The sequence below is a fragment of the Adiantum capillus-veneris genome, chromosome 4 (genome assembly GCF_014529385.1).
Source record: "Adiantum capillus-veneris isolate H3 chromosome 4, ASM1452938v2, whole genome shotgun sequence".
NCBI lineage: Eukaryota > Viridiplantae > Streptophyta > Polypodiopsida > Polypodiales > Pteridaceae > Adiantum > Adiantum capillus-veneris.
The window spans coordinates 82,761,246-82,785,383 of NC_140934.1; the positions used below are offsets into that span (position 1 = coordinate 82,761,246).

Sequence of the window (24,138 nt, forward strand, 5' to 3'; positions counted from 1 at the left end):
TCTGGGCACATGCCTCAGAACAACTGGTATGATGAGGAGTGTCGACAGAGGAGAGCTCAGATCCAGCAGGAGCTTGCATTGGGAGTGATCACCTATATACAGTCTCGTATTGCTACACGACGACTAGTACGACGGAAGAAGCGAGCTTTCTTGGTCCAGATGGAGCAGGATTTATATAAACTCTTCCTTGATAAAGATTCAGGAGAGACTTGGCATCTATTCCATGAGCAATCTCCCCCACTAGTGATTACTCCTACGGAGATATGGGGGCAGTATGCCGCATCATTATACACTGTACCTGGACAACCACCACTACCAGATCCACCACAGCCATGTCCGGCTACAAGCACCTTCTTTACCACTGAGATGGTAAAGGAGGCCATTGACAGGATGAAGACCAGACGGGCACAGGATCATGAGGGTTTGGTAGCAGAGCACATTATACATGCTGGAGACTTGTTGGCAGAGATGCTTGTACGGTTGTTCAACAGTGTCATGTGTGAGGACTTTCCTGAGTCTTGGAGATTTTCTACTATTGTACCTATCTTCAAGACAAGAGACCCCACAGTGTCAGGGAATTACCGTACTATCATGGTGGACACACATTGGCACGGTTGTATGCATCCATCCTTGAGCATAGGTTGAGAAATTGGGCAGAGACTATGGGCATACGGGCACCTGGACAGGATGGTTTCAGGAGGGGTTTCTCCACATTGGATTATGTCTTTACACTCTGAGCTATCATTGAGGAGGGTCGAGCACATGGTAGACGGATATATTGCAGCTTTGTGGACTTGCGTAAAGCTTTTGACACAGTACAGAGGGCCAGATTGATGCGCCGACTTATGGAATTGGGGGTACCCACAGAGCTGATATGGGGGATTGTGGCATTTTACAGTTCAGTGATGGATCATGTACGCACCCTAGAGGGGATATCTGACATAGTTCACTCCACTATCGGAGTGAAACAGGGATGCTCATTGTCCTCTACTTTATTTGGTATGTATGTTGATGAGGTCTCTGATTATATTGACAGAGGAGGAGATAGAGGTGCTCAGCTTGCAGGGACATGGATCCCTCTTTTATTGTATGCTGACGATATCGTGTTGATATCAGACTCACCAGAGGGTATGCAGAGACATTTGGACGCATTGCATACTTTTGCAGGGGATAGTGGATTGTCTGTCAATCTTGGTAAAACCAAGGTCATGGTATTTAATATCACGCCACAGTGGGTCAGGAGATCAGCACCTACATTCAAATATGGTCGGGACAGTATGGAGTACACTGATGCATACACATATCTTGGGGTGGTCTTTAATGGACCGAGGTTCACACTGAGAGTGGCAGCAGACACTACATCGACTCGTGCCTATGCAGACCCTAGGCGGTTTAGAGAGGATTCGTTCGCAGGTTCGAACCTTGAACAAAGCTCTGGCTCTTCGACTCTTTGGTCGCTTCAGTTATGCACTACGGAGTTCAGGTTTGGGGACCATCTGTTGACAGTGCTGGATGGAGTAATATGGACAGGCCTTTGGTATCTATGATTTCTAGGCTGATTAGAGCCAAGGCCTCAGTTCCACATGACATCATACGAGCGGAACGGAGAGAATGAGAGTCCAGGAGGTGTTGTTTCTTGGCAAGGAGTATGGGGAAGAGTTTCACATGTAGCCACTTAGAGGAATTCTCCAAGGTATATCCCTTGTAGGAACAAATAGGGCGGCCTACAAGGGTCGGTTTATGGATTTTGGGAAAAAGGAAGAAGGGACAAGGTTTGGGAGAAGATTGAGAGGAGGAGAGGATGTAGGATCTTTCTTTGGAAGGAAGGAGATGAAAGTGAGAAACAATGGAAAGAAGAGTGGATTGAACAAAAGGTCGAGGAGGTGAAGAGATAGGAGAGTAAGTGAGAGGGTCTAAGAGGTGGCGCAAGGCTTCTTTATTGTACCAAGATTGGGAGAGGATGACGGGGCAAAGGTTCTTATCCGCGGGGTTTATTATAATTTTTCGATCGTTTTTAAGAGAGCAAACGGCTTTTAGTATGAGGGGTTTTGTAAAAAATGGGGGAGAATGGCAAAGGAGAGGTTTTAAAAGGGAGAGAGTATCCTCAAAAGAAAGTCGTAGGGTGGTGGAGTGAGAAGGCGGGTTCCAAGAGGGATTGGGATTAGAAAAAGATGGAGGGGGAAGGAGTGCATTCTTTTTAGAAGTGGAAGAGGAGAGGGGGAGTGAATTTTAGAAAAAGATTTGGAGTTGTAAGCTTCTCTCAAGATTGCTATACGCCTCGAGTATAGAAGAGGAAGGTGGAAGAGGGGAGGGGGGAATGTAATTGAGTCCCAGACCCAAAATTTTGCGTTCTGCGGAGGAGAGGGGGCAATTAGCCATGTTGTGAAAGAAGAAGTTGGTTACTTTATTTTCAAGAGAGAAGATAGTTTGCTTACTTAAGGTCATGATTTTGTAGAGAGGAGGGTTGGTGAGGGGAAGCCAGTATTTAAGCCTTTTTCTAGCACCATGGTAAGAGAGAGGAAGAAAGGAGGAATTACATGGAGGAGGGGTCCAAAGGTTAGAGAAGAGAGGGGTACGGGAGAAGAGCAAGAGGGGTTTGGAGGATGGCATTTTGAAGTAGAGCATCAAACTCATGAAGCGATGAAAGCTTCCACGAGAGGAGTTGATTGGCCCATGCCGAAGGTTGGACTCTTGGAAAAGAGACGGAAGCAAGTTTCTTAGTTAGGTCCAAGAGCCTTTCTTCTACAAGGTCGCAGTACGAATCAAAGCTTTTTTGAAGGTTGTTGACAAGAACACTTTGGGCATGGATGTAGGCTTGGGTGCAATCCAATTGAAATTGGATATTGAGGGATTCGAGCTTGGCACTTAAGAGTGCTTGCGCTTGAGAGTCATCCAAGGAGAGGCGGGGGAGCTTCATACAAAAGCTAAGCGGAGCTTTTTGATTGGCGAGAAGGTTTTGCTAATGGGTGAGATGAGAGGTAGCTTGGTGTAGCTTATGGTTGAGGGTTTTAAACTCTACTAAGGAGAAGGATACAATTTTATCAAATTCACAAGGCTTGTTAATGGCGGGGAGAATGGGTAGGTTTTCCACAATCGGATTGGTGGCAAAGGGTGGGGTAAAGTCCAAGGAAGAGGAGCTCACAGAGAGAGCTAAAAGTGGTTGGAAAAGTGAGGGGGGGCTTAGAAAGGATGCCGCCTTGGCTAGATTTGGGAAAGGCGCCCTTACGTGATACAAAAGCCGCACTAGCGGAGCCAAAGGCTTGGATAGAGGGGAGGGAGAGTTGGTCGAGGTCTTCCAAGGGCAAGTTGGCCGTGAGCCCCCGAAGTTCCTCCGGACCGAAAAGGGTTTTCTTAGAAGAGGTTGGGAAGGGGGAGGTGGTTCGTCCCGGAGAGGGTAGCAACCCTGAGGGTGAGTTGAAGAGGGCCGCAGCCGAGGTGAATCTGGGGAGGGGGAGGGAAGGGTTGGGAGGGTACGAGGAAGCCCAAGAATTAGCTTTAGCAAGAGTGGCCAAGGGGGTAGTGGCGTTTGAAGTTAGAGGGTAAAGCGGGCTTAGAAGGTTGCCGATGGTCGAGGGGCCCATGGGGGGAATAACCGTAGCGGAGCTATTCGGGGGCAAAAGCTCACGCGGGCTGTTGGGAGAGCCCGCGGCTCCCTCTATTTCCATGGCCATGGCCGTGGCATGGAAACTTGAAAGGGCTTGCCGCCGACGAGGATGGGGGAATGGACTCCATGCAGCCGATGCAAGAGGCCGATTAGTCGCAGTACTGTGGCGCAGTGAAGCCGATTGTCGTAGCAGTGAGGCACAGAGAAGCCTTTTACTTCCAAGGAGGCACCCTTCTCATACAGGATCGTGGTCGTCGAAAAACCGCAAGCAGAACCGTCGCCAACTGCACTCGCTGGTGCAGAAGCTTAGTGGCGATGCCGTGGAGAAAGAAACACCACTCCCAGAGCAGTGCGTGGAGGACCCCGGCACGGAGTTTTAGGTTCCCTGGGGGTGGCGGTGCTCAGAGAAAGGAGTAACCGCCCAGCCGATATTCTAGAGCTGAGACAGGTGGTTTACACCCTGCGGCACTCCTGAGCTTAAAAGGTTGTGATGTAAGCGGTGTCGTCCGTCAAGAAGTAGCCGCGCAGAGGCTCGCACCGGTAGAGCCGCCTGCCACTCGCGCGTGAGCGAGGAGAATGGAGTGCGCCGTTACTCGCGCGGGGGCGTGAAGAGTGGGGCAGGTCACCAGCGCTCAACAGACGCCCGAGGCCGAGAGGGTGGCGGTGCTCAGCGATTAAAGCACCCACCTTGCAGACTTTACGGATGGTGGTGAGTATAGGTTGGTTGATACTTGTGCACTACTGTCCTTCAGAGAGCAGAGAGCTGGGGGGGTACGCTGTGTCGTGTTGTACTCTTTTCCAGATGGCGGTGAGTAGCGGTTGGCGCCTTCGCACTGCTGTACTTCAGCGCGAGCAGAGAGCCGGGGGGGTCTGCGGCGTCGTGAATCTAGAAGCTGCAGTGAGCAGGTCAGCGCTGGTTTGCAAGCAAGTGCTCAACTGGTTGTAACCATCGTGAGGGCAGAGAGCAGTTAAGCGCAGGTTGCAAGCAAACGCCCGTAGTAAGCAGGAGCTCCCCGTGATGTAACCCGCATGAGGTCTTGGAGCGCACAGCAGTAGCTCGCGAGATTTTGAAGCCGGCAACAGAGAGGGATAACAGTGCGCCGGCAGAGAGTGAGGAGGGAAGGCTACAGTGTTAAAAGCGCGAACTGGGGAGTAGCGTGCTGTGAGGAGATGGAGAGGCGGGAAATACTCGTACCATGCAGTCAAAGCCAAACGCCGTTTAAGCCTGACAATAGCCTTAGCAACGTTTAAAAGAAATAAAGAAGCAATAAGGGCTCCGACGCATGCGGTAAATGGCAGTTGACTGTGTAGAAGGAGGGTTAGATGAAAAAGCGAGCGGCCAAAGTATAAGCAGCGCTGAACATCATTGAGTGAGAGAGACTCGTTGAAAAAATACTTATTTCGAAAGCCTAAGCGGCTAACTAAACACTAAGCGAGCGATTAAACACTTTTTCAAGGCAGAGTGAGAGAGGAGAGAGAGAGGTAGAGCCAGAGTGTGGTATGGAGGTGGGAAGGGGGTAAAAATGCCACAAGGTTAACGCCAAACGCGTTTCGCATAAAAGCTCTTCAGTGGTGTAACCCAAATAAGAGGTGTAGGTGGGTTTAAATAGGAAACCATCCAAGAAGGTGGAGGGGGTTCCAATGAGGCAAGTACAAGGTTTAAAGGGAGAAGAGGCCTCTTTATTAGAGGAGGAATAATCCCTATCAAGGGGTAGGAAAGAGAGGGAAGGGGGGATTTAAAGGAGGTAATGCGATGGTTCAAGTGTGCCAATTACAAGATGATACCAGGAGGTGGAGATTAGGACATAAATTAAATGGAGAAAAGAGAGAGAGGGGGGGGGGGGGGGGGGGGGGGGGGGTTTGGTGGTTTTAAGTGTGTCCCTTACAAGAGGGTAGTATGAGGTGGAGATAATGACATAAATCAAATGTAGGAAAAGGGGAGAGAGAGAGAGGGGGGGGGGGAAATAGGAGTTTGTTTCTTTGGAACAAGGGGAAGCGGCCAAAGCTAGTTTAAAGGGAGAAGAAGGTAGTGGGGGAAAGAGAGGAGGGGAAGATGAAGGGAAGAGGAAGGTGTAACAGACTTGGACATTCCAAGTCAAGAATCAACCGCGACAGCACCAAATAACCACTTCAAAACAATTCACAGATCACAATAGATTTGCACTGGCCCGGCGGAGTTCCGTGCCTAGAGATATTGGCCCCAAAGACTGGCGCCCCTTTTGGTATTTCTTTTTGTATTAATCAATCATCAAAGTACAAGAGAGCGGTTAGGGTTTCACTCTCAAACTCTGTGTCCAGATGCTCTGAGAAGTGAGGCCCTCACCACTAATTTAAAGGTTACAAGGGATGCCCAAAAGCAGAGCCCCAAAAGCTTTTAAAATAAAAAGCATCAGTTCTCTCTCTCTCTTAGAGAGTCTTTCTCTCTTTCTTTTATAAAAAAAAAGCAAAATTCGCGTCGCTCATCATTTTCCCAAAAAAATAAAAAATAAAAGCCTCCGCGATTTCCGGAAATTAGGGTTTCTGGCAGAAATTAGGGTTTCTGCTGTCCGCCACGTCATCACTTTGTGACATACCCCCCTCTTGAAAGCATTGTAATCGACCGCGATTATGCCTACAAAACCGACAAAAGCCATAAACCGTCTTAGCAGACACTGACTGTTAGTACCTACATACTAGGAACACACATCTAGCACATGTACAAAATCGATAGTCACATCACACGACATCACAGGACATCACATGACATTCAACATTCATTCGGATCTTAGAACATGATTTATCGGCAATGTAGCTAGCAATCACATCTAGGTCCAATCGGGACCTCATCGATGTCCGATTGAATAACCCCTATTGCAACCATGTCTATTCGAGATCAAGTAGACCAAAATGCTGCAGTCATTTTGTCTATCAGTTCCTGCACTCACAAGAAGTCAAGAACAAATCAGTATCATTATCAGGAATTCCATTTCATAAAGTCATCCAGCAGAATATTGTCAGCTCTCAGTATCCTTGAAGCTCAAAGAGACATCAATGACTTTAGTATCAAAATCGAGGCATCTGTTGACAAAGGAGCGGAGTAACTCCCCTCTTGTGCATCCCACTGCACCAGATCTTCGGCCAAGCTGAGTTTCTGGGTTCCGTTTGGAGTAGACTATGCTAAACCAAAACATCGAGGTAAAGTTTCACAATCCGAGGAGTATCTGCTAGGTCCTCCTCCTCCATCCACTTCGCATCAAATGCAGGAAAGTTCTTGAACTAAACCAAGAACCGCCTTCGGACTTTACCTTTCTTCGTATCATTATGTGCCAAAATCTGTTCAGGAACAAGGATCCCCTCGTTTTCTTCCACTGCGGGTTGCTCATCAGGCTCCCCATCATCGAGCACATCACCCTTAACAGGGTTCAAGAGACTCACATGCAATGCATTGTGAATCCTCCAAGTATCTGGCAGGTTCAATCGGAAGGAGACATCATTTCTCTTTTCAGTAATCTAGAAAGGTCCGTAGTATCACATACTAAGCTTTGGAAAAAGCCTCTCCTTTCCCTTTTTCTTTCTTAGGCGTGCCTTCTCAAAAGTAAGAGCACCCAATCATCCTCCTTCAGTTTCAAGTCGCGACGATGGCGATCCGCTGCCTTTTTCTGTCGTTCTTGAGACTTCTGCAAAGTCTCGCGAACCTTGGCAAAAGCCGTATCCAAATCTCGCGAATATTCATCCGCTTCAAATATCTAATCTTTCGTGCTCAGGAAGGATGGAACCTTCGCAACACTTTCAACAATCTCACATGGCGTCTTCCCCGTCGAAGAGTGTATCGTGTTATTGTAGGCAAATTCCACCAAAGATAAGTTCCTTTCCCATTGAGTCTTCTGATCCGAGATACAAGACTTCAATAAATCTAAAATCACTGAATTGGCAATCTCAAATTGCCCGTCAGTCTGCAAGTGGAACGATGACGAGAACTGCAACTGTGTGCCAATGTTCTCCCAAATTGCCTTCCAAAACAAACTCATAAATCTGGGGTCTCTGTCGGAGACAATCGTCTCAGGCGTGCCATGTAATCGGAAAATCATCGTGATCATTCTGTGTTCTCGGGAGATTAAAAAAAATGAAATCCATTTCGATATTTTCCCAGGGGCGGGTGGGTATGGGTAAAGGCTGTAACAATCCCTGTGCCTTATGCCTGTCAAACTTGACCTTCTGGCATACCAAGCAACTGTGCACAAACTCTTCCACATCCTTTTTGAGTCTCGGCCCAAAGAAGTATTTCTCTACCCCCTTCATGGTGGTAGCAATGCCGCGGTGACCCGTAAAAGGTGGACAGTGGCATTCAGTCATAACCTTTTCCCTCAACGGCTGTGTAACGCACAACATAGTCTTTTTCATCAAGTAGCCTTCCCGAAGGGAGTATCCAGCTACTACTGTCTCCCCATCCCGTATCCGTGTGAAAATATCTGCAAAATCTGTATCTGTGGCATACTGATCGACCATATCCTTAAAGCTCCTATGATGTATCGCGGAAATAGCCAGAACCAACGGTTTCCAAGACAAAGTATCTGCCACCATATTCTTCTGTCCCTCACATGGACAATCTGGAAGTGGAACTGTGACAAGATGTTCGCCCACCGCATCTGCTTTTCTGAAAGCTGCTTCTGTGACAAGAAGTAGCGCAAACTCTGATGGTCTGTAAAGACAGTAAAATCCGCTCCGAGTAGGTAATGCCGCCACTGAGTAAGAGCGTGGATAACAGCCAAAAGCTCTTTCTCATAGATCTGTGTTGTCATCTCCGGCCCAGAGAACAAACGGCTCTCGTAAGCTATGACATGGCCTTCTTGCATCAAGACCACACCCAGACTACGACCACAAGCATCACAATATACTTCAAATGACTTCTGCAAGTCCGGCAAAGTCAAAATAGGTCCCGTAGTCAATTTCTCTTTCAATGTCCGAAAGGCAGTCACCTTTGTGGGTCCCCACGAGAAAGGTACTCCTTTCTGAGTCAAGGTATGCAAAGGGGAAGCAACCTCTGCAAACTTTCGTATGAACCGCCTGTAGTACGAACACAGTCCCAAGAAGCTTCTAACTTCATGGACATTCCTCAAATCGGGCAATCACGGATAGTCTCTATCTTGGCCAGGTCCATTTGCACTCCTGCTCTGCGGACACAATGTGTCCCAAAAAAATGTATCTCTGGTAGGAAAAATTCACTTTTCTTTGCATTAATCACTAACGTGTGATCTCGTAATGCCTGAAAGATTTGAAGCAGATGATCTCTGTGTTCTGCCTCATTCTTGGAGAAAACAATGATGTCGTCAAAGAAAGTGCCAACAAATAGCCTGTACTCTCGAAAAATCATGTCCATCATCCGGTTAAATGTCGTAGGAGCATTGGTTAAGCCAAAAGGCTTACCAAGAACTCAAATAACCCAAAAGTCGTCCGAAAAGCTGTCTTGTAGACGTCTCCCGGCACTATCCTGATCTGATGATATCCACTCTTCAAGTCAATCTTGCTAAAGCACGAGGATCCCTGTAACCTGTCGAGTATATCATCGATCCTAGGAATCGGAAATCTGTTCTTGATGGTGATTTCGTTGAGAGTACTATAATCGATGCACATTCTCCAAGATCCGTCTTTCTTCAAAACCAACAACACTAGAGAGCAATACGGTGAAGTACTACGCTGGACAAGACCCTTTTCCAAGAGGTCTTTCACTGGGTTCATAATCTCTTCATTCTGTACTTGGCTCACACGGTAAGGTGGCCGATTCGGTGGCGTGCTTCCAGATATCAGATCAATGGTATGATCTTCAGGCCCTCTCAAAAGCAATCGGCATGAGCGTGGAGAAAAAAATCTTGGCGTTCTTTTCTTCAGGTCAAAACATATTCAACCTTTATCCATCGTTCAGCTCTCCCAAAAGAATGAGTAAGAAAACTGAAGTTCATCAAGTACAATCTCTAAGCCCTTCATTTATCAAAGTCGCTTTCTCGGCCCGGTAGTCGACCACGGCGTAGTTCTTCTGGTACCAAGGGATCCCGAGTAGAACGTCACTCGCGTGTCCTGAACACCCCTGTCATTGCAAACGAAGTTTGCCAATGCTCGGTGTAATGGCAACATCCCATCCGGGTGCCGGTCGAACTACCTCCGCCTGTGGCGTCAGTCTGTCGGGCGTAGTTCCAAATCGAGCCGCCAATTCCAAGTGAAAAGAAGTTGGCCTTGGCTCCTTCAAAAGAGCTTCCTGATCCTTCACTTTGCCCCAAAAGCGGCAAAGTTTGTACTTTCATTCATTAGATTAGGTACAGGTCCCACGCCATGTGGTACCAGTTCTGCTTTTCTATCTGCCTTTTCTGCCACATTCCTCAACTGCTCTCGAACTCTCAGACCTGTCGTCGTCTTTATCATTCTGTTCTTTCTGTGCCTTTTTAGGACACTTCGCGGAGATATGTCCATGTTCCCCGCATCCAAAGCACTTCCCCTCTCTGATGAAGCGAGCTCTCTCCTCAGGAGTAAGCTTGGGTCGTGCATCATTTTTCTTTGGGTTGCTCTTTTTCTTTCTACTTTCATTCCCAGAAGTCTGTTCTGCTCGTTGTGTCATGGCCTCATCTGTGGGGTAGGTCAGACTGCCAGAGTGAATGGCAAAGCCCCGCTTCGCATGACTCATCAACTCCTGAATAGAAGCTGACTTCTGTTCCAAGCAGTGATCTCGGATCTCTGTAGGTAGACCCAAGGTAAACCGCTCAATCTGTTCTCTAAACGAGATCTTCTTGAATGAAGAGGCGGGTAGACAAGAGCTCCAGAATCTTTCACAATAAGCATTGATTGTATCTTTCTTGGTCATCCGAAGATGGTTCCAAGCAGCTCGTATATCTCGCTCAAACTCTTGAGTCAACCAAGAAGAAATAAAAAGCCTCTTAAATTTCAGTCATTTAACTGGTGCAGTCTTGTTTAAAAGAAGCGTGGACCACCAAGTACGAGCATTCTCCTTAAAGTAAGAGGCAGCTCTCCGAATCTTGGAGTGCTCTGAATAGCGTCCTCCCGCGAAAGCGATGTCAAACTGCTGTATAAAAGACAAAGCCTTCGAAGCATCTGAGTATCCTGAAAAAGTATCAAACTTGATCGAGTGGCCACCTTCCTTAAACTCTCGGACTTTCTTGCTTTTATCTTCGAGAAAGTCATACTGGTTGGCTTTGTAAAAATTCTTCTTGTTCGCATAAAACTTTCCGTCATCGGAATCTGAGCTGCCTGTAGGCGAGTCCTCAGTAGAACTGTTAGTCTCTGGGCGAGATGTAGCCTTCTTTGCCTTTTTCTTGCCCTTTAAGAAGCTTTGTGTCTTGCTTCGCTTTTTGCTTTTTCTGTCTTCTTCGCTCTAATCCGAGGAGCTAGAATAACTGTCAGAAGAAGAAGAAGAAGAACTGGGTAGGTCTTCAAACTTGACGCGCTTCTTCAATTTCTTTGCCTTGTCAAATGTCGACCGACGACCCAAATATCCCGGGAAGTCAGTGCCTTTCTTCTGCTTTTTGCCGTGCTTTTTGCCTTTCTTTTGCGCGTCAAAAAGCTGAGCAATCCGTGCATAAACCACGTTCTCCAGTTCCTTCTCCGTATATTTTCTTGGAGGCAGAAGGTTTCTTGAGAGCGGGTTTCGGGAGTGGTGTTGTGGTTCTCTGCCACTCCGTCTGTACCTCTTCCAAAGAGGTCTGGTTCATATATTTTGCCATCTTTGGGTCCTTGGCAAAATTGAGCATCATCTTTGTTGTATCGCCAATCAATTGACGACGCTCCATCTCTCTTTGCTCCACCTGAGTAGGCCGAGGCGAGCCATACTCTCTGTCTGAATCTTCGTTGTGATCCCAGCCTGCATCTCCAGATGCAGAGGGAGTCGACTGATCATTGCTTGAAGCCATAGGTGCCGCGGAAAAAAAAAATTGGGGATCGGATTTCCCCTAGAAGAGAAATCGGCCGTGCTCTGATACCACTGTAACAGACTTGGACACTCCAAGTCAACAATCAACCGCGACAGCACCAAATAACCACTTCAAAACAATTCACAAATCACAATAGATTTGCACTGGCCCGGCGGAGTTCCGTGCCTAGAGATATTGGCCCCAAAGACTGGCGCCCCTTTCGGTATTTCTTTTTGTATTAATCAATCATCAAAGTACAAGAGAGCGGTTAGGGTTTCACTCTCAGACTCTGCGTCCAGATGCTCTGAGAAGTGAGGCCCTCACCACTAATTTAAAGGTTACAAGGGATGCCCAAAAGCAGAGCCCCAAAAGCTTTTAAAATAAAAAGCATCAGTTCTCTCTCTCTTAGAGAATCTTTTTCTCTTTTTTTATTAAAAAAAAAAAAAGCAAAATTCGCGTCGCTCATCATTTTCCCAATTTTTTTTATTTTTTATTTTTTTATAAAAAAAAGCCTTCGCGATTTTCGAAAATTAGGGTTTCTGGCAGAAATTAGGGTTTGGAAGAATTTTAGGGTTTCTGTTGTCCGCCACGTCATCACTTTGTGACAGAAGGGCAAGGTGCAGGGCTCTAACTAGAGAGAAGGTTGCCGAGGTTGGGCGCATTGAGCCAGCAGATGACTGGTTTGGTAGAGCAGGGGAGTTCGGAGTGGATTTCCAGGTGTTTAGAGAGAGGTTGGTTAACGGTTTTGGCCAAACTAAGCTGGCGGGTAAAGGGAGTAAAGGGGATTTTGACAATGAAAGGTGCTGCATTCTTGAGGTTACTTCTCAAAAGGAAAGCGGGCCTGGAAGCATAGGCCACATAGAGAAAGCAAGCCTTAAGGAACGGTGCAGGGTAACCCTTAGCTCTGAGCCGGGAAAAGAAGAGGTTGCGAATAGAGATAAATCCCTCGAGCGAGCTTTCCCTAATGATATATCTTTTAAGCTCTGATAATATAAAATCAATTTTCTGGTGCGTAGGGTGCCAAGACTGCCACGGGATGTAGTTGTAGAAGTTAAGAGGCTTTTGGTGGCAATGAGTGTCAAGAATCCCTGTAGAGTGGAAAGAGGGCTCTTTGAAGTGAATGTCCAAAATAAAAGCTTCATGTGCGGAGATAAAGGGAGTGATCTTAATGTGCTCTTGGAGAGGATGTCCGTAGTCAAGGAGAAGATTTTTAAGGCTAGAGGGGGGGCCATCCCAAACTCCAAAAGCATCGTCTATGAATCTCTTGAGGTAGAGGAGAGAAGGGGAAGAGATAAGGCTCCCTCCTTCCTCTAAGGAACATAAAAATAGACAAGCATACACCACCGCAAAGTTAGACCCCATTGCGGTGCCTTTTACTTGATGCCAAAACTTCCCTTGAAAGGAGATGTAATGGTGGTTGAGAATGAGAGAGGCCAAAGAGAGGATGAAGCTAACTTTTGGATAAGGAAAATGACCCTGGATAGAGTTTCTAAGTGCATAGAGCCCATCTTGGATAGGGATGCTCGGGTAGAGTGACTCTACGTCGAAGGTAAAGAGAGTAATGTGAGGAGAGAAAGTGATAGCGGCCAGGTCTATGATGAGATAATGAGAGTCCAGGAGGTGTTGTTTCTTGGCAAGGAGTATGGGGAAGAGTTGCACATGTAGCCACTTAGAGGAATTCTCCAAGGTATATCCCTTGTAGGAACAAATAGGGCGGCCTACAAGGGTCGGTATATGGATTTTGGGCAAAAGGAAGAAGGGACAAGGTTTGGGAGAAGATTGAGAGGAGGAGAGGATGTAGGATCTTTCTTTGGAAGGAAGGAGATGAAAGTGAGAAACAATGGAAAGAAGAGTGGATTGAACAAAAGGTCGAGGAGGTGAAGAGATAGGAGAGTAAGTGAGAGGGTCTAAGAGGTGGCGCAAGGCTTCTTTATTGTACCAAGATTGGGAGAGGATGACGGGGCCAAGGTTCTTATCCGCGGGGTTGATTATAATTTTTCGATCGTTTTTAAGAGAGCAAACGGCTTTTAGTATGAGGGGTTTTGTAAAAAATGGGGGAGAATGGCAAAGGAGAGGTTTTAAAAGGGAGAGAGTATCCTCAAAAGAAAGTCGTAGGGTGGTGGAGTGAGAAGGCGGGTTCCAAGAGGGATTGGGATTAGAAAAAGATGGAGGGGGAAGGAGTGCATTCTTTTTAGAAGTGGAAGAGGAGAGGGGAAGTGAATTTTAGAAAAAGATTTGGAGTTGTAAGCTTCTCTCAAGATTGCTATACGCCTCATGTATAGAAGAGGAAGGTGGAGGAGGGGAGGGGGGAATGTAATTGAGTCCTAGACCCAAAATTTAGCGTTCTGCGGAGGAGAGGGGGCGATTAGCCATGTTGTGAAAGGAGAAGTTGGTTACTTTATTTTCAAGAGAGAAGATAGTTTGCTTACTTAAGGTCATGATTTTGTAGAGAGGAGGGTTGGTGAGGGGAAGCCAGTATTTAAGCCTTTTTCTAACAGCATGGTAAGAGAGAGGAAGAAAGGAGGAATTACATGGAGGAGGGGTCCAAAGGTTAGGGAAGAGAGGGGTACGGGAGAAGAGCAAGTGGACCCAAGAAGAAGGGTGCTCTACCGCTATTTCGTCCTCCTCCATTGCAAGTTTTTTGAACCTCTATGATTCTTGGGGAGGCTATGTTTGGGATGGGGATGGTGTGGGTAGGAAACAAGGGTGGAGGAATTACAAGAGTTAAGAGGATAATTGGGTGTTATCAAGAGGGGAGGCACAATGGTGGGGTTGGGGGAGGGGGAAGGAAAAAGGTGGTTTTTGGGGGAAGGGGTATGGGGAAGTTTACAAGGGGTGGAAGAGAGGATCCCCGAAGGCGAAAGATTTGGGTTTTTTGTAGGGTTGATGTAGGGCCCCCTCATGAGAGGTTCTAGCCAAAGGGAGAGGTTTTTTATTGTGGTTAACACGATGTGAGGCTTTAAAGTGCGGCGGCCTTTTCGGGGGAGGTGTGAGAAGGTTTTTCATTTGTGTAGTGACCTCATGGTGTACTAATTCTCCTACCGTTTCTTCCTTTGGTAGAGACTCCACTTCCTCCAAAATGGTGTCTTGTGCTCTCTTCCTAGCACCATGAGCCGCCGAGTTTAGGGAGGAGGCCAAATGGGTTTGGAGGATGGCATTTTGAAGTAGAGCATCAAACCCATGAAGCGATGAAAGCTTCCATGAGAGGAGTTGCTTGGCCCATGCCGAAGGTTGGACTCTTGGAAAAGAGACGGATATGCTAGGCTTTCTCTTGAGTCATCCAGAGAGCTAGCATTACAAGGAGATACATCATGTTGGTATGCACAGATGAGCTCATGGTTTCAGAGGCAAGGTTTTAACATGGACAGGCTGCCCCCTTTCCAGTATTCTCTTGATGCACCATCTTTGGCTCTTACACGGATGGAGATTACTAGACTTATTTGGCAGGATCTTATCCAGCTTGATACCAAGAGGACATGGATAGAGCCATCACGGGAGTTGGGTACGAAGAGGGCTTTCTATAGAGAGCATCTTCTCCTACTCACAACACACGGATTTTGTCACACAGCCCAGCTACACGGACACACATCTATCTCATGGGTTACGATGTGCCATAGGCCAGATATGCACATCTTCACACCAGCTTGGGATTGAGACAGGTAGATTCAGAGACATACCAGCAGACAATAGGATATGTCAGTTATGCCATGCAGAGCCATAGACAGAGCTTCACTACATATGTCACTGCACCGTCAACTATGAGATACGGGGACGCTTACACTGCTTATTTAGAGATGGTTTTGACTCGTTAGATAGAGTCATGAGATATCAGGATCGGAGATGTCTCGGATTATTTCTACTTGAGATACAGAGACATACAGACTCACTATTGAGAGGGCATAGACAGAGATAGTCCCAGAGACGCATCTCAGATTTCTTCAATCCGAGTACCACAGAGGCAGAGGGGCCACCACCACCACAGAGCTCGGTTCCCACCCATACACACACCAGTGGTACTCTCATTGACCGAGCTATGGAGTTGGGGAGATCGAGACGACCACGACTAAGGAATGGAGCCACGCAGCACCAACGGAGATTGCGGTAGAGGATCCACAGGATTCTAGCACGACACCCAGAGTGTCGATCTGGATAGACTTCATGCTACTGCTATATTGTATCATGGTGACTCTTATCCCCATTTTGTACCTTTGTGGCATTATACCATTGCTCAGCTTACCAGCCACCCATAAAAGTCGGTAGCACTCCTATCTCGATTTCTAGTTTGTAGTTTTCTTTGTTTGTACCCAGACTTGGTACTAGACTTACCATTGTAATCAGTGGCCACTTATGGCATCAAAAATTAGCCAAACGGATGCAAGAGTTGGAGCAGGTAGATAGCAAACAACACATCTCTCTCTTCGCTACCTGCAGCAACAATGCTCCCACTAATATACTCACACAAACAAAGAGAGGTTCCTCTTGAGCGCGAGCAGGAGACTTACAAAAAAACTATGTATGCAGATATGAGGAAAGAGTTGGACAAAGAGATGTTTAGTAAGTGTGACGAGATGTACACATTATTGAAGGCCGAAATGCAAACGATTGTGAGGGCGGAAGTGAATGAGATGGAATGCGTGATGCACAAAAGATTAGAGGATGCATTTGCTTCGTTTGAATCCTGGAAATAAAAAATGGAAGAATGCATGGATGAAAAGGATGCATTGATTGAAGCACTTGAGGGAGACCTTGCAACTTGCCAAAAAAAGGAGGAAGAAAATCAACCCTCAGTGATAAAGGAACTTGAAAGCATTAAGGAGCAGGTGAAAACTCTACGGGAAGAGGAAGAGCAGAAGGCACGAACAACCTCTTCATTGACGGAGCACCTATTCAAAACACAGGGGAAGGTTGATAAAGCTGAAAAGTGGATCGAGGACGCAAAGAAAGGAAAAGATAAGATCCCTGAAGCCACAACGACATCCACTATCATCAATATGACAATTAAGGAGGAGCAAAAGAGGAGACTAGAGCCCTTCATGTGCGTGTTATAGGTCTCAAAGACACTTAAAAAGTAGAAGAAGAAGTACAAGAGCTCATGAAGTGCATGAATATTTCTGAACCCACACACACAGGTGCTTGGAGAGTTGGCAAGAAGGGAAGTGATGAGAAAGGAAGGCCCAAGGAAAGAGCGCTCATTATACGTTTCCTACGCTGGAAGCTAGAAAGGTAGGAAGGATTTCTTGAAGAAGAGACCAACACTCAAGCAAACTGGGATAATTTTGGGTGATGACCTCACTATACCACAAGTAGCACACATGCAAGAACTGATGTCGAAGATCAAGGTGGCGAGAGATAAAGGGAAAATTGCTTTCTACAGGAGAAGGAGAGTAGCAGTGTTGGAAAAGCGCACCGCATGACGGTGCAAGACCTATGGGACCAACCATAAAATGGCAGCATGGAATTGTAATGGATCAATGAAGCTAGATGTAGGTGCATTTGAGGATAGATTTAATGGAAGAGACATTAATTTTTACTCGGAAACTCATCAGACTCCAGCCGGCACATTACCTAGAGTGACCGGATACCATTGGGAGACTACTTGTAGGCAGGATGGGGTCAGGAGGTGTGGCAGTCCTATTGAGGGAGGAGCTTCAACCCCTCATTCGTATTGTTCGGAGAGATGAGCAAGCCAGATATATGTGGATCAGAGTGAAAGCGGAGACAGGGGGGCCAATCTACATTGCAATATGCTATTTTTCCCCCAGCACATCTCATTATGCATCGCCCAAGGGGCAGTCACCCTACATGCTATTGGATGAGGACATATGGAAGTTTTCTAGGAATGAAGATGTCATTCTTTTGGGAGACTTTAATGCCAGGATGAGCCAGTCTAAGATAGCTTTCTGGGGATATCTGACAGACTTGGGGACTGCACATGGACTCGCCATCTTGAATGGCCTTCAGAGGTTTCCAGCGTCGAGTAGGTTCACTTGTTTTCCTCATAGACATGGGGCTAGCATAGTGGATTATGTTTTGGCTCAGCCCAGTTTCATGTCCTCTATACGTTTCATGCCTTCTATACAGGACTTTACAGTCGGCGGGCCAGGCCTTTTGGGGTAGCAATAGATCATGCTCTCCTCACGTTTACCGTCTCATTCCAATTTAGCTCAGCTCAACTGACACAGACATCTACGCATACCCGACACACTTTACTTTAAAGACTTATCCTGTCTACATAGATGGTATCTACAGACCCTTATGCACACAAGATCCGGGGGGACCTCTAGGGGAGCTCACTTATATATTGACAGAGACACTACAGGATGCAGTAGAAGAGGCATACCCACACATTGAGCCTGGGCAACGACGACGTTCTGAGAGCATTCCCCATAATAGCTGGTATGATGAGGAGTGCAGAGAGACCAGGGCCGACTTCAGAGGGAGGTACTTCTAGGAGTCATTACTCACAGGCAATCACAAATTGCTTCTCGGCGTTTGGTACGATAGAAGAAGAGGGAGTTTCTAGCTTGACTAGAGTGACTAGAGCAAGATTTATATCAGTTGTTTTTGAGCCAAAATTCAGGCGAGGCATGGCGACTCTTCCATGAGCACTCTCCCCCACCAGTCATTACTTCTATGGAGGTATGGGGTCAGTATGCATCATCCCTCTACACAGTGGGGCAGCCACCTCTTCCAGCTCTGCCAGAGCCATGCCCACACACATGTGCTTTCTTTACCGCCGAGATGGTAAAGAAAGCCATTGACAGGATGAATACTAGGAGAGCATATGATCACGGTGGCCTAGTAGGAGAGCATTTTATACATGCCTAAGGTCTGCTTGTAGAGCTTCTAGCAGTGATGTTCAACCGTGCCATGTGCAAGGGCCTACCAATTGAGTAGATGGGCAGAGAGAGAGGGTGTACGGGCAGCAGGACAGGCGGGTTTTAGGAGAGGTTTCTCTACTCTTGATCATATTCTGACACTCAGAGCCATTATCGAGGAGGGGAGATCACGTGGGAGACGGCTCTATTGTTGCATTGTGGATTTCCGCAAAGCCTTCAATACAATGCCCAGAGCTAGATTGATGCGCACAGTGCAGAAGATGGGGGTACCCAAAGAGTTGATTTGGGGGATCATGGCTCTATACAAGTCAGTAGTGTGGAATGTACGCACTCTAGAGGCGATTTCTGATTTGGTTCGCTCCACTATTGGGGTGAAACACGGCTGCTCGCTATCTCCTACACTATTTGGCATGTATGTGGATGAGGTGGCTAACTACATTGAGAGGCATGGTGATAGAGGAGCACAATTGGCAGGGACATGATCCCACTATTGTTATATGCTGATAATATTGTGTTGATTTCTGACTCCCCGGAAGGGATGCAACGTCATGTGGATGCTTTGTACACATTTTCCCACGATAGTGGACTGTCTGTTAACCTGGGGAAAACTAAGGTTATGGTGCTTAACACCACACCACAATGGGTCAGGAGGTCAGCACCCACTTTTACATATGGCCAAGAGACGGTGGACTATACAAATGCGTACACCTATCTTGGGGTATTCTTCAGTGGACCGGTGTTTTCATTGAGGAGAGCAACAAAAACTAGATAAACTAAGGTTATGGTGCTTAACACCACACCACAATGGGTCAGGAGGTCAGCACCCACTTTTACATATGGCCAAGAGATGGTCGACTATACAAATGCATACACCTATCCTGGGGTAATCTTCAGTGGACCGGTGTTTTCATTGAGGAGAGCAGCAAAAACTAGATTGACGAGAGCTTATACAGCCTTGGGAGGATTGGAGAAGATGTGTTCGCAGGTTCAGTTTCAGGAACCTCGAACAAAGCTGTGGTTTTTTGACACTCTAGTGGCTTCAGCTATGCTTTATGGGGTTAAGATTTGGGGACCCTCGGTGGACCACCATGGCAGATCTGGTAGCACTTATGGATGGAGATGCATGGCCCTATCTTCAAATAAGGAGACCCTATGGAGCTTGGGAATTATCGCACTATCATGATTGGACACACATTGGCACGGCTGTACGCATCCATTCTTCAACGTAGCTGAGTAGATGGGCAATGAGGGAGCGGCTTTTCTACTCTTGACCACATTCTGACACTCAGAGCCATTATTGACTAGGGAAGATCACATGCGAGACAAATCTGTTGTAGCTTTGTGGACTTCCGCAAAGCATTTGACACAGTACCCAGAGCTAGATTGATGAGTAGACTACAGGAGATGGGAGTACCCACAAGGCTTATTTGGGGGATCATGACATTATACAGGTCAATAGTGGGGCATGTACGCACTCTAGAGGGGTTATCTACACTAGTTCACTCCACTATCAAGGTGAAGCAGGGCTGCCCGCTCTCTCCTACTCTATTTGGTATGTATGTGGATAAGGTTTCTAATAATATTGAGAAAGAGGGTGATAGAGGTGCACACTTGACAGGGACACGGTATGTATGTGGATGAGGTTTCTGATTATATTGAGAAAGAGGATGATAGAGGTGCACAACTTACAGGGACATGGATTCCACTATTGTTATATGCTGATGATATTGTGTTGATCTCCGACTCTCCGGAGGGGATGCAACCTCACTTGGATGCTTTGCATAGGTTTGCTCACGACAGTGGTTTGTCTGTCAACCGTAAAACCAAGGTTGTGGTGTTTAAACCACCCCCCATACTGGACCAGGAGATCAGTACCTGCATTCACATACAACCATGAGACAGTGGAGTATACAGATGCTTACACCTACCTTGGAGTGGTCTTTAGTGTACCAGCATTTTCATTGAGAAGAGCAGCAGAGACTAGACTGACCAGACTCCAGAGCAAATGCAGCATTGGGTGGATTGGAGAGGATGTGTTTACATATTCAGTTTCAGGAACCTCGGACAAAGCTCTGGCTTTTTGACACTTTGGTGGCTTCCGCATTGCTCTATGGAGTTCAAATATGGGGGCTTTCATTGGACCATCACGGGAGGTCAAGTCGCATTGATGGATGGGAGACATGGAGAAGCCTCTGGTCTCTATGATCTCGCGGCTTATTATAGCCGAGGCTTCAATACCACATGACATTATTCGAGCAGAGCTAGCTGCCCCACCACTGGTGGTTGAGAGGCTTACCAGATCAGTCTCCTTTATACACCACTTGTGGGACCTTCTCAGAGACAGATATGCCTGCCTAGCACTTGAGTCCTTTCGACAATTAGCTATGCAGGCCCCAGGGAGATACAGCATGCTGTTATGGGGAGATGACATCATGGTTTCAGGTACATGGGTTCAGCATGGACACATGGGTTCAGCATGGACAGATTGCCCCCCTTCCAGTACTCATTGGATGCATTGTCTCTGACTCTTACACAGTCTGAGATCATCAAGCTCATCCGCTAGAACCTGACTCAGCTAGATACCAGGAGGACTTGAATACAGCCAGCACAAGAGCTGAGTGCGAAGATGGAATTCTATAGAGAGCATCTTCTCCAGCTTACTGAGGATGGTTTTGTGATGAGGCCCAGATACATGGACACCCACTTATCTCATGGGATACGATGTGCTATTGGCCAGATAAGCACATCTTCACACCAGCTTCGGATCGAGAGTGGTAAATATAGCGGAGTACCAACAGAGGCCAGGACGTGTCCCCTATGTCACATGGAGCCGGAGACAGAGTTGCACTACACATGCCACTGCCTACTTTACTATGAGATACGAGGCCGCTTTCACTGCCTTTTCGGAGAGGGCTTTGGAGTTTGGACCACTCTCTAGAGTCATGGGGTATGAGAACTAGAGATGTTTGGGACTGTTTTTGCTCGAGCTGCGTAGACACAAAGAGAGCATGATGAGAGGAGAGGCTAGCAAGTTGCAGAGACGGATCACAGACTTCTTTAGAGCGGACACTGGGCCGGAGGAGTAGCTACCACAGCAAAGCTCACATTCTTCTCACACGAGTGGCATGCTGATCAATCGAGCGACCGAGCTAGGGAGATCCAGATGCTCACGACTGCGGAGGACTACACAGCATCGATGGAGGCTGTATCAGAGGATTCAGATCACTTTGGCCCGACATGCACGACGCCCGATCAGACTACTGACCATGAAGGAGATTGATGAGATCCATCAACGACTGATGATGGATCTCCTGTGATTTAGCTCTTTTGAGGGTTGTACACCCTGCTCATCTTGTACCAGCCTTTGTGACAAAGGTTGTGGTTGTGCTTGAGGGCCACTGGGTGCTCTTGTCGACGGAAGGTGCACCTTCGAGGAGCCCACTACGAGCCATCAATTGTGCCTTGAAGTGGGGGGAGGGGAGGGGGCGTTGCTGAGTAGAGAAACGACACACCAAATGGCCAAACGCAATGCCTTGGAGACACTTGTCTGACCGACTATTAGCCACAACATAAAACCAAGACCTTACCACTCCAAGCCAATGCACTCTATAAACATTGTATCCCCTGGAGCATACACTTTGACATGGGAAGCCAATACCTGCAACAAGAGATCCTTGCCCCCTAGATCAATATCTTACATACATGGCTTGGAGGAATTTCCGGGTCACCGATATGCTAGATTGGCCCTCAAGTCATATCGCACTAGTTTGCCACAGGGGGAGAGTCTAGATGTTGGCATGCACAGATGTCAGCCTGCGTAGCTTTACTATGGACGGATTGCTCCTCTTTCAGTACCCTTTGCATGCACCAACACTCGCATTCAAATGTTTAGAGATCTACAAAATTATTAGTCAAGATCTCGTGCACACTACAAACTAATACAGAGAGAACATGATGAACTCCTCCTCAAGAATGGGAAAAAAAGGCTTTTCACAAAAGCAATTTCTTCGCATTATTGGAGATAAGTTTATTCTACGACCAAGATTCATGGGGATTCATAGGAGAGCTTTGCACCTCCTCTCGTCACCTGCAGATAGAGACAGGTAGATATACTTCGATACGTCTAAAAGAGCGGCGGACATGTCAGCTATGTGACTTCAAGCCAGAGATGAAGGAGCATTACATATGTCGGTGCCCAATGTAATATGAGATATGGGAATGGTTTCATCGTCGCTTCAAATAGGGCTTTGGGTCTCTCTATGGCTATGGATTACAGGCGATGATAAATTTCGATCACTGCTGCCACATAGGGCAGTAGCCCTCGCAATTTAATTGCAGGTATGGATTACATCGGTAAAAGATGCCTTGCTTACATACAGTCTGCATGAGACTGCATTTGGGGATGTCCATAACAATATTTAAAGTCATGAGGGATGCATTTACCACAAGTAGTTTTTTGTTATTGAGTTGTAGAGTCAGATTAACAAAACAGCTCATCGTAACCAGCTTTGGCCATTTTTAAAAGCATAGATTCTTGATTTTCACATATCTGCAATTCAAACCTCCTCCCACCCTCTTTGTCTTTGTCTTCAGTATCTGCCTCCACTGTGAGAGAGTTGGAAAGTGTCCACCTGACTGAATACTACTCCAATGATGTTGCCTACATGGAGAGTGACAAAGCCTACCAAGGGATCCAAACATGCTTGTGCGAGCACAAAGTGAACTCCTGAACTGTGCACTCTACACCAAGGTATGGGCAGTTTTTCCAAAAGTGGACACTTGGGATACCATGAATTTTTTATTTATTTTTGACACACCAAAGAGCCCACAGGGGGAGGTGCTTATCTCTTCCAAATATTAGCCATGTTACATGGTCAGGCAAGGGTCGCGTACCATCGGGCAAGAGCCACGCGTAGGCATCACATTGCCACCTAATTGATGCACCGCGTGCTGGGAACGATGGAGAGAACTCGTAGCAACAACCAGCTAGGGATACCATGATTTTCTGTTTTCTAGTGAACAAATCTCCCTCCTCCATCTCTCTGGAGGCCTTTCAGTCTACCGGCTTCATTTCTATTGTGCTGAATTCCAGGGTAAAACGCCCTTTTTTAAGTGGCCTGCTGGCCCTTGAAGAATTGGGATAATTCACAAGCTCGCCTCTCCGCCATTGAAAGGCCTTCCTCTGCCAACTAGTGCAATAACCTTTGGCTGCCAGGACGCCTCCAATAATAGGGCACCCGCAATGTTCAGTGTGCTCAACACGCAGGGCATGGCAGCCGACGTGCTTCTCTTGCTGCCAATGCTCGCTCTCGCTCGCTCTCTCTCTCTCTCTTTCTCTCTCAATGAAACATGAGCTCGATTCTTAACACTAACCTGTTCGCGAAGGCGAGTAGAGGAAGAAGCAGCCGTGAAGGGTGCGAGAGCCATACTGAACTTGTGTAGCTAGCTGGTTTGATAGTTGGGTGGTGATCATTTGATCGGCTCTGCTAGGTACACGTGGCATCACTATACAAAGCTATGGCAACGTGGAAGACGGAACCAAGGGTGTTAATATAAGGCTGGCTTTATACGCGGCGGCGGATCAAGAAACCTTACAGGTCCTTGACCCCATGAAAATCAGTTCACACACCAAAATTGTTTCATAACTAGTAAAACGGCGCCACTAACGCGGCGGCATGGCCCTTTTGTACCCTCAAGCTCTTCACTCTTAACAAATTTCATAAAAGAAGATCAAGAAAAGTACACAATCCGTGTGTGTGTGAGGGGAGGGTATTCATAAGGTGTGAATGAAACTTTCTTAATT

The 24,138-nt window shown here is 46.9% G+C and overlaps 1 protein-coding gene across 1 annotated transcript in view; it reads right to left on the reverse strand.

The window, feature by feature from the left end:
• LOC147459504 (NAD(P)-binding Rossmann-fold superfamily protein) overlaps window positions 1-23,865 on the reverse strand; it is an 84,480-nt gene extending 60,615 nt beyond the window's left edge. Inside the window, exon 1 of the mRNA XM_086510771.1 lies at window positions 23,709-23,865. Within this exon, the coding sequence (XP_086366897.1) occupies window positions 23,709-23,762 (54 nt within the window). The 5' untranslated portion in view covers window positions 23,763-23,865. The remainder of the gene's footprint in view (window positions 1-23,708) is intronic.
• Window positions 23,866-24,138: the final 273 nt, after the last annotated feature.